Raw genomic sequence first — 10,695 nt, forward strand, 5'->3', positions numbered from 1 at the left:
CAGTTCCAAAGGTGCTTCTCGCCCTGCGGCAGCTTCTGCTGTGTTAGGTCATGTCGCTCCTTCCTTCCAGCCTCAGACCCTGGGGCCTACTCAGGAGAAAGGCTCGGCAGAGCCGTCACCTTTCCTAGTCTTATTTTGATCTTAATACAGGCGTTTCTCTCTTTACCTCCGAATTCACTCCTCAGCAACATGTTCAGATGCTTATTGATCAGGCAACAAAACGAGTGACAGACTGCATGATTTTCCATTTCTAGATCTAATTGATTAGGCTAAGTCTCCACAGCAGGAGACTGTACTTCACCTCCAAGCGAGCATCTAGAGTACAGTCTTCCAGGGCTTAGGGCAGGTCGGTGATATTGGTATCCTGATTGACCCCACAGTGCAGCTTGCCGTCCTTGGCGGCGGCCCAGGGCATGGAGTCAGAGGACCACTTGGCTGCCCAGTTTCCTGCTTTGTCGACCAAGATGACGCCCCCCAAGCCTTTGAGCTTCGTTTTCATGTAGCCCAACGCCACCTCAGCGGCCTCGTCTACTGTCTTTCCTGGAAACAACAGAAGGTTGAGAAACAACACAATTAACTGAAAGGAATCTGATGGGAAATCATTTGCAGGATGAAAAACCAAAGTGAGCTAACAAGAGACTTCTGGGAAGTGACTTCTAGTTGAAGGCTTGAAGGGAGGGTCCCACCACAAAGGGTCCTCTGTGCACTGAGAGCAGCCCGAGCCCCAGGCCACGTAAGGTGCTGTTGCGCCCACACCCAGGCTCAGCGTCTCCCTATGGGGCCCCCTTTCTTCTGATTTGAAAGACACGCAGTATTCGAAATGCTCTCCTCTTCCAGAGCATTAGAGAAGGTGGGAAGACATCAAAATTGTGTTAACAGGGCCTCCCCAGGTGGCGCAGGTGGTTGAGTGCCGCGCCGTGAAGCTGTCCGTAGCCTCTGCAGTGCCGGTTTGATCCTGGCCGGCTGGCGAGGGTCCCACATGGCGTGGCAGACCTCTCCTATCGCACCCGCTGCTCCCCTCAGCAGTGTATTTCAGTTGCTCTGCCTGTTCTGTTCCCCACTCTGCCTCTGGTGAGTCCTCTCACCCTCCCGCACCTCTAGCCTGTACCCCAGTTCTTGTATAAATAAATAAATAAATCTTTAAAAAAATTGTGTAAACAGCCTGCGAGCAATATTTGCCGCAAACAAGAAAGGGCTTCATATACTTATTCATTGATTTACTAAGTGTCCATCTACTCGTCTCCACCCAGCTTAACGTGGTTCCGCGTACCTTGTTCTACGTGGAAGAGGGTGAGTCTGGCCAGATTCACCTTCAGGATGCTTTCCCCATGCCCCGTTGTTGAAATGGCGCCAATGTTGTTGTCAGCATAACCTCCAGATCCTGCTCAAAAATGGGGACTGGCTTGAACGCAGCAGCAGTGGTCAGGAAGTTAAACCTACCCCAAGCCTGGTGCCACGTAAACACGAAGTCCCTGAGTGCGCAACCTCAGCATGCAGAGGCAAGCCTGTAGCCGTCACGCGGGGATGCAAAAGGGAAGAGAGGAGCACGGGCACCCCAAGACCAGGAGGATGGAGAGAGCGAGCCTCGGGCAGGGGGCTGCCGCTTCAGGGGGCAGCTCTACCGGGACAGCCCCTCCTTTGCCCAAAACACAAGTACTCAGTTGTACCCAGGCTGCACAGGGCGAGACAGGTCTGGCTGCTCTCCCACCACCCTCCACTCTCTTACTCCTAGGATTTAGATAATGTAAAGAGTGTTTTGAGTTGTGATATTTCTGTAAAAGCGTCTCACTTCTGGGCCACTCAAATCTAGTAACTGCAAACAAATCTCTGCTTTCCTAGTCTAGTAATTTGAGCCCGCGCCTAAGACAAGGTTTTGTGCACAGAAGCCCCTTGGCCACTGCGAGGGACTGGTTCCAGGACCCTCGAACACACCAGCATTCACAGATGCTCCAGGTAAGATGGCGCAGCATTTGTGTAGAACCTACCCAAAGGTCCTGTGCACCCTAAATCGCCCCCAGATGACTTATGCAGCTGCACTGTTAACATTAGTAATAATACCGCACCTCTTGGGGAATAGTGACATGAAAACGCACACGTTCCGTGCAGGTGCAACATCCTGCCCCATCTACACGCACACATTCATGACCCGCAGTTGGTGGAATCTGTGGGTGCAGAACTTGTGGACATGGGGGGCTGACTGCAGATCCTGAAACTAAGGCCAGAGAGGAGGCGGCAATGGGGGGGTGGTGGTCTGGGGGCAATTTAGCTCCATCTCCTCCTCTCTTTCCAAGTCCTCTCAAAAGAAACGCAACTGAGGAAAGACAGTGCCAGGCAGATAGAAACACCTGCCCTGCACAGCCCTGTACGCCTGCCCGTCCCGTTACTCCCTGAAACTCTGAAGTTCCCCCCTCCAAGAGGAGGGGGGACATGAAGGAAGAGAAAGGGGAGAACTTGATGCTCTGAGGGGCAGGGGACCCCCTCCAGCCTACCTACACATGGTGAGTCCCCAACTCGGCCAACCATTTTATTTGTGATGCCCCCGGTGGAGGTGGCGTAGGCCACGTTTCCTTTGCTGTCCAAGGCAACAGCACCCACGGTTCCTAAGTTTCTGCCAAAAATAAACAGAAAAAAAAAAAAAAAAAGAAGAGAAAAAAAGGCTGAAGTCCATCAGGAAAATCAGGGTGGGGCCTCCCTGGTGGCCCAGGAGTTAAAGTCTCAGCGTTATCGAGCTGTCCCCAGACACTGTAGCATGAGTTCAATCCCTGGCCAGGGAGCTGACCCACAGGGCGCAGCAGACCTCTCCAGTCTCGCCCACTGCTCCCCTCAGCAGTGTATTTCAGTCAACTGGCCTGTTCTGCTCCCCACTCTGTCTCTGGTGAATCTTGTCACCCCTGCACCTCTGGCCTGGACCCTGGTTCTTATATGCATAAATAAGTAAAAATAAATCTTAAAAAAAAAGAAAGAAAATCAGGGTGATTTTATCTCTTGTGGGGGGATACTCCACAAATTTCTAGTTTTATAAACTAAACAAGAAGAGGAAGACGACATATTTACTTAGAAAAAAGTGAACACTCTTCCGCAGCAACACAACCATAAGTAAAGTAAAAGCCAGACAACCCAAAAATTGGCAAACTTTTTTTGAAGAGAAAGGATGACCTGAAGAGTGATGAGAAGTGGACAACACGAGAGACAAAAGTGATCACAGGACAAAAATAGGCAAATGCCCGGAAAGAAGGACCCACAAATGCAAAATGCCCAAACTGTTTATCATCAGGAAGTTGCGATTAAAGGGATGGCGTCCCTCTCCCGCGCCAGGGAAGAGTCCACGGGCCCCCGCTGCAGGAGGAGGGCACTGAGGCACCAGCCGGCCCACGCCAAAGCCACACGCATGCTCTATCCTCTTTCCCCGAGCAGTGATTGGTGAAAAATACCCCAAAGCTATGGTTGTCATGTGTCTGAAAGTTGATAAGTTGCCAGTGGAGACAATTTAGTTATGATGATGCACGTCTCGACTCACAAGAGTCGAGCAGGGGAATCCTTCCAGTTCCCTGAGTCCGATCAAACCTTTAATGAGATGTTCTGGTTCTCATCCTTTAGATCTTTTCCTTTTTTTTTTCTTCTTGATTCCAAAGTATTTAATTCTTTTTTGAAGCAATTATAAATGGAGTTATTTTCTTAATTTTGTTTGCTTCTTGTTCATTGATCCACTTGGATTTTTGTATGTTGCTTTTGCGGCCTGCCACTCTGCTGTAGTCATTTATTGTTTCTAATAATTTTTGGATGGAGTCTTTAGGATCTTCTACATATAATATATCATCTGCAAATAGTGATAGTTTCATTTCTTTTTTTCCTATTTGGATTCCCTTTACTTCCTGTGTCTGACAGCTCTAGCCAAAACCTCTCATTCTGAGTAAAACAGGAGGGAAAACTAGATATTAGCGAGCCTGTTCAGACCACTAACTGTAACCTGCTGAGTAAGAAACATCCAGGAATTAATGCATTCACACAGAGCAGTCTTTTCTTAAGTTGTGTTGGAGAAGGAATGCTCTTAGCCCAATGCGAGCTATTATCCAGAGGAGTAATAAATTTAAGAAGCAAAAGAGCAGTTTTTCATTATTTAGTATTGCTATTACTTTGCACAGAAACAGAAAATAGCAAGTAACACTTAAGAAATGCACATCATCAGACATTTGTCAAACCCTCCCACTGGAATCACTCCCCGAAATGTCAGTCCAGAGGACACTTACTTTCGGCAGTCGGGTTTCTGAGCCCCTTTCTCATGTTTCTCTTTTTCTAGGCGTTTCTTGCTTCTCTCTGTTATCAGCTGCTCGGCCGGAATCTCTGGAACCCCCATGTGCGCTGCGAATTCCGCTGCACCTTGGCCGGTCAAAAAGCAGTGAGGCGTCTTCAGCCAGAACGAAGTGGAAAATGGTTAGCTTTTTGAAAAAGTGAAACTCTTTTTAACTTTTTCCCACTGTGTGTGAACAACTGCTTCTCTCTGGGCACAAAAGCTCAAAACAGCATGACACTGGCTTCTCTGAACGGTGGAGAACCTGGCTGTCTGAATTTTGTGTTTCCGTAAGACCTCAGAATGCTAGAAGACGACTAGAAATGAGACTCACCTATGACCTTAAATTTAGAAAACTTCATCCATTTTGAATGTACACATGTCATTGAACAGTTTGTATTTGTTATGGGGGTTGTGACGGCTGAAGGAAATATGAGAAGCCACGTGAAAACAAGAGGCTATTAGTCAAGTTACACTGTCCACAGAGGCAGAACTATAAAGGACACCTTTCTCTTCTTCTGGATCATTTGAGAACAGTGACGGCAAGTATTTCCCTATGGTCAGGCCCCTTTGCAGGCCCTGAAGTAACAGTTCCCCAGGAAAGGAAAGGTCCCCCCCAACAATGGAAGATGTCCTCCCCACCTTCTCCATAACCAGTCGGGCCAGTTTGATGGGGTTCGCTATGCAGCGGACAGCGGACACAGCTCCTGTAGATAGATCCTTTCCATTCATGATGCTGGCATCCATTTCCACTTCACCTTTGGTGTTCAAGACAGACCCGCAACCTGACAACAAGAAGAAATTAAAAAGCAATAATTAAGCATTCAGAAATGGCTTCAGACCTTGTGACTGCCTGCTTTAGTTCATTCTCTATGACCACAGAAACATTTTTAAAAACACCATTCTGACTTGGAGCACCTGGGCCCTCTTTCAGGCAGAAAGAAAAAAAACAATAGTAGCAATCAGGACTCATGCAAAGGAGAGAATGCTGGGAATGAGGAACACAGGGGTAAAACAGAAACCCTCTTTCTGGGCCAAGAGGGAGCAGGGTGTGGGCAGAGGGGGAGAGGAGGGAAATGGAAGGTATAGTGACTAGTCCAGAAAAAGCTGAAGAAGTAAAATGAAAAGCAGGACATCCTGGTCTGGGACAAAAACCTGGACGTTCAGATTTCTTAAGGAAATGATTATAGAAAGGGCAAAAAGATTTTGAGCCTGGGGATTATAACCTGGCTAAGGTCAAAATGAAGAACAAGCAGCTCCGGCAGCAGCCCCACAGGGCAGAGGTCAGGGTGACCACGCCCGTCTGCGGGAGCCCTGGCTGCCAGCAAGCTGGTGAGTAGAAGAGCCACCTGCATGAGATGCTAATTCCTGTCATTTCTCCTTAATGTGTTACTTCTCCACTTTTATTTCCTTTCATTCACTAAGTCACTTGAGAGTGACAGCTTTGCAGATAGCGGTAGATGTACCCCTAAAGGGAATATGCGTGCCCATAGCTTTTGATCCGTTTTAGCAGCGCACCCATGACAGGCTGTGTTACAGCGGCCTAACGTAATCTACTTGAAAATAACTGTATCTATCCCTTGACCCCTGCTGGAGGGCCACAAGCAGCAGCCAAGTTTGACAATCTTAAGGTCTTGGTTTTTCTTAATCTTAACTTTGTATGTTACTGGTATTTGATAGACCTCTAGTGTATTGATTTCATAATTTCCTTTTGGATTTTGTAAAATGAAAGTTTAAGACCACATGTTGGAGAAATGTCACATATTTCAAACAAATAGAGGGGCTCTAAAAGATGTCTCTTTGTGCTCGAACTTAAACGGCAATACCTGCCCCTTCTGGCTAATGTAGGCGACTCCAGCCTGAGTGTCTGTGGGGGAGCTAGCACTGCCATGGCACCGCGTGTCAGGTGCTGTCTGTTGTGGGAGATGTGAATGGGTGGGCATGGACATCAACTGCCGCAGTCACTTTTCACTTTTGTGCCATTTTTGCAAATACAGTAATTTTGCACAACCTCTCAGAAAAAAAAAACAAACCCTGCCTTTCATAGTATTTTAAAATATAACTGTTCAAAGGAAAATAACAACAATGTATTGAACAATTTATAATATGCACAGAAGTAAACTACATTAACAATAGCACAAAGGCTAGGAAAGAGGAAACAGTTTATAAGGATGTATTATTAGAAGGTAGACTGTGGCTGTGAGAGATGCATACTACAGACCCTAAACCTCCCTTAATAAAGAAGCCTGCTGCTAGGCCAACTAAGGAGGTAAGATGGAGTCATAGACAACAGTTAGTCCAAATGGCAGAAAAGACAGAAAAAGAAGAAAGAGCAATGAATAGATCTGACAGACAGAAAACATTAGCAAGATGACAGATCCATGCCTAACTTCATCAATGATTATATTAAATACAAATGTTTTAAACACTTAAAAAAAGCAGAGATTGCCAAATTGCAAAAAGGTAAGACACAACTATATTCTGCATATGAAAAACTTTAACTATAAAGCATAAAATGAATCAAGTGAAAGATGGCTTCACTGAAGAATTCTACCAAACAGTTACAAAGAAATAATACAACTTTATACAATTTAAGAAAAACAGAAGGGGAGGAATACTTTCCAAAATAGAAAGGCAGCATTACCCTCAGAACAAAACCAGACAAATGTCTTAAGAAGATAAAGCCACAGAGGAGTATTCTTCTTGACCAAAATCCTCAAGAAAACGCTATAAAACCAAACCCAGCAATAAACAAAGATAACATATCGCAAGATATTGGCGTTAACCCCAGGCATATAAATGTGGTTCAAGATTAAAAAACTAACCAGTGTTCACCATATCAACAAAGAAAAACCGTATGGTGAGAAAAAGAATTTGATAAAATCCAATATCCATACATGATAAAAAATTCTCAGGAACATAATATTGGATGGTCTAGCCAATGCAATAAGGCAAGTAAAAGAAAACGCATAACAATTGGAAAAGAAGAGATAAAACTCTTTGTAGGTACAATGGCTAGATATCAGCATAGTAATCAAGACAGTGTGGTACTGATGACAGGGTAGACAAATAGAATTAAGGGAACAAAAGAGAGCTCAGAAACAGACTCACAAAAACACAGTAAAGTGACCTTTGACAAAGGAGTTGTAATACTGTGATTATGTGATCATTTATAATAAACATGTATTTTGGTCTTTGTCCATGGTTCTTAGCTCACAGCCTGGAGTTACCTAAGGAGAAGAATACTGGTATCTTTTCTTTAAATATTTGATCTCTTGTCCTGTTACTGAAATTGATTCAAAGTCATACAGGTGACATGGGTGCCTTGTTGTTTAAAAGAAAACCCTTTACTCCCTCAGCGTGCTGAAGAGCAGACATCTGGGGAGTTAGAAGGGAAACCCTCAGAAGGAAAGATTGGGGAATAGAACAAAGAAGCAACAGCTATCTCTCCAGTTCCCTAACCCTTACACCCCCCCCCCCATCAGTTCCTGCAGATGATGGATGCCCTTAGGTCAGAGAGTGTGGGGGGCCAGAACCCACCTGCTCCAAACAAAGGTCCTGTGTGAATAAGTGGGGGCTGATCAGCCAAGACAGCTGACAGGCCTATAGTGGAACCAGTTCCCCACTGAAGCAGAGTGCAGCTCCCCCTGCTGGAAAGGTTGGTACCCAGATGGTAAATTCTGGCCCAACATAGCCATAAAAAAGCAGTTAAGCTCATTCTACATCAGACTTAGGGAGATTTATGTAAATGTTAAAGGATGCTTAGCAGAGCCAAGAGGACAGAACATAATATTCAGCAAATGTTTGATGATTAATTGGTTAAGGTTCCCTGAAATTTTTCCCCTTTACAGAGGTTGGGCGGGTGGTGTAATTCTGAAATATTTTAATCCCTAGATTTCAGGTTTTCTATTTTAAAATAAAGAGGACATGAATGTCTTCCTGAAAGTCATTTAACCTATTTGTGCCTTAGTTTTCTCATCTGAGAAATGAGCATAATAATTATACTAACTCATAGGACTATAGTGCAGATTAAATTATTTAATCATGTTAATTTCTTAGATCATTGCTGTGGCAGACTAGTCGTTCATAGCGAACATGATGATTATTATTCTAAAAAAAGTCAGTGAGTGAAAGAAATACTCAAAATACACTGCATGACATTTATACGACGTTCTAGAAACTGCAAAATAATCTATAGTGACAGGACAGATCAGCTGGAGCTGGGGACGGAGGGTGGATTAACTGCATGAAGGAATTTTTAGGGGTGAAGGAAATGTTTTAAATCTTGGTTATGGAGAGGTTAAACACATTCCTCAAAACTTAAAATAGGTACCATTTGTGGCATATGATAGCCGGCACCCCTCACAAAAGGACATAATAAAGAAACCTCTTAGCAGGAGAATTCTAAGCAGCAGGGTAAAGAAAAAAAGATGAAGTGATAGATTTAAAAACTCTGAAAGCCACGCACCCATAGATACCAAGACAAAGAGCTGACTGGCCTCATCCGCTCTTTAGAAAGGTTCTGTTTACTTGGCTGGGGGTTAACCCGCTCTGGCATCCGGCCCAGTCCCGGGCAGAGGTACCTGCGTTGAACTCGGGGCTGTCTTCCAGGATCACCACGGCCGCTTCCACGGCGTCCACGGCGCTGCACCCCTCCTGCAGGAGGGTGTACCCCACGGTGGCGGCCTTCATCATGCCCTGGCGCACCCGCTCGATCCGGTCATGGGAGATGTTGCCGGCCCCGCCGCCGTGCACCAGCACCACCGGGTTCATGTCGACCGGGCCTGGCGGCGGCAGGAGGAAGCGTCGCTCCAAGCAGCCTGGACCCCGCGCGCCTGGGGCTGGGGCTGGGGCTGGGGCTGGGGCTGGGGCTGGGGCTGGGGCTGGGGCTGGGGCTGGGGCTGGGGCTGGGGCTGGGGCTGGGGCGGGGCGGGGCGGGGCTGGGGCTGGGGCTGGGGCGAGGTCCCGCGTCCACTCCCACAGGGTTTACAGCCTGGCCTGCGCCTGAGACCGAAGGTTGGGGTTGGGGCGACAGGCGCTGAACTTTGCACGAGGAGCCCCAGCCGGGAGTGGCCGCCCACCCACTCCCGCCCCGGCCTCGAGGGATCCCCGCCCAGCCCCGGGCAGCTGCCGGGCTCCGGGAAGGGGGCCCCGGACCAGAGCCCACGTCCCCCCTCGCCGGCGGCCGTCGGGCCGCAGTGTCCGCGCGCACCCCAGTGCCCGACCCGGGCGGGGCGGCGGGCTGGGAGGGGGCTGGCGCCGCGCCAGGGCTCGGGTCTTCCCGGGGCGCACGTCGGGCTCGGTTTCCCCGGCGCGCGGAGTCGGCCTGGGGCTGGACCCGGCCGCGCCCTCCCCCTCGAGCCCGCGGCCCCGGGGGCGGCTGCTCGGGCCGGCCGGGCTTACCGGGACTCCGCCGGCCCCGGCTCCTCCGCGGCGCCGCCTGCAAACCGCTGCGCTCGCGACCGCCCGCGGCCAACGGCTCGGCGCCTGCGCGGGGGGGGGGGGGGCGGCCGCGCCCGGGCCCGAGAGCGGGGACGCGCGGAGCCCCACGGCGCCCCGCCGCCCGCGCTGGCCCCCCCCTCCCCGAGCCTCCCAGAGAGCCGCGAGCACCCCGCCTGGAGGCTGCGGCCTCGGGGGCCTCGGGGGCGCCTGTCATGTACAATTGGCCGCGGTGCTGCGCGCAGGGAACTCCCCCCCCCCCCCCCCCGCCCCGAAGACCCGCTGTGTTTTTCCCACTTCAAATCTCTTCCTTTGGGTTGTCTCTCCGCTTCGCGTTTTGTAAAGAGCAGAAAGATAAACGCTAAACACGTCTGCAATGGGTCTGATTAGGTGCTGGGGTGGGGCGGGCCCCGAGTCCGAACCAGCCTCCCCCACCCCCTATTTCCTTCCGCTGAGCCTGGGGATCCCAGCTCTGAATTCCTTGAACCTCAAGTGCCCTTCTTTCTGGTGGATCTTTTCCCTCCTCTTGGCCCCTGAGTGTTCCCTTAAGATCTGACACCCCCACTCCCAAGGACTGGGCCGAGCACCTGTCATCACCCCGCACCCCTTCGCCTCCTCTCTCCGCCCTCGCCCTCCGTGGCCGCCCTGGCCTCCAGTCGCCAGGGACTCCTTCTAATAGAAGAAGCTTCCATTTCTGTCTAGTAAGATAACTAAGACACTGGATTAGCGGTACCCATCCAAAGACCCATCATCTATTATGTAAAGTAGTTGCAATAAATTAACTTGCATAAAATTGTTTTACTGGTTGTATTAAAAAGCAAAAATTCAATGGAGTCAATTTTGAAGATCTAATTGACTTTACGCAACTATTTGTGAATTGCGCAGCATGTGATCTGGCAGACAGAAAGCATCTTGGAGGAACTGTGGGGAAGGAAAGCCTTTAGTAAGCAGAAGCAAGGAAGCCGCAC

The 10,695-nt window shown here is 48.9% G+C and overlaps 1 protein-coding gene across 1 annotated transcript; it reads right to left on the reverse strand.

Moving 5' to 3' along the window:
• Positions 1–337: 337 nt before the first annotated feature.
• On the reverse strand, positions 338–9,061 carry ASRGL1 (asparaginase and isoaspartyl peptidase 1; the record flags this gene model as incomplete). Its single annotated transcript, XM_084238456.1, has 6 exons — positions 338–540; positions 1,271–1,381; positions 2,490–2,608; positions 4,248–4,405; positions 4,931–5,073; positions 8,872–9,061. The coding sequence occupies 6 exons, from the start codon at positions 9,059–9,061 to the stop codon at positions 338–340; spliced, it is 924 nt and encodes a 307-aa protein (XP_084094582.1).
• Between the last annotated feature and the right edge of the window lie 1,634 nt (positions 9,062–10,695).

The sequence above is a fragment of the Talpa europaea genome, assembly GCF_964194135.1.
Source record: "Talpa europaea genome assembly, chromosome: 1".
In the NCBI taxonomy this organism is placed as follows: Eukaryota; Metazoa; Chordata; class Mammalia; order Eulipotyphla; family Talpidae; genus Talpa; species Talpa europaea.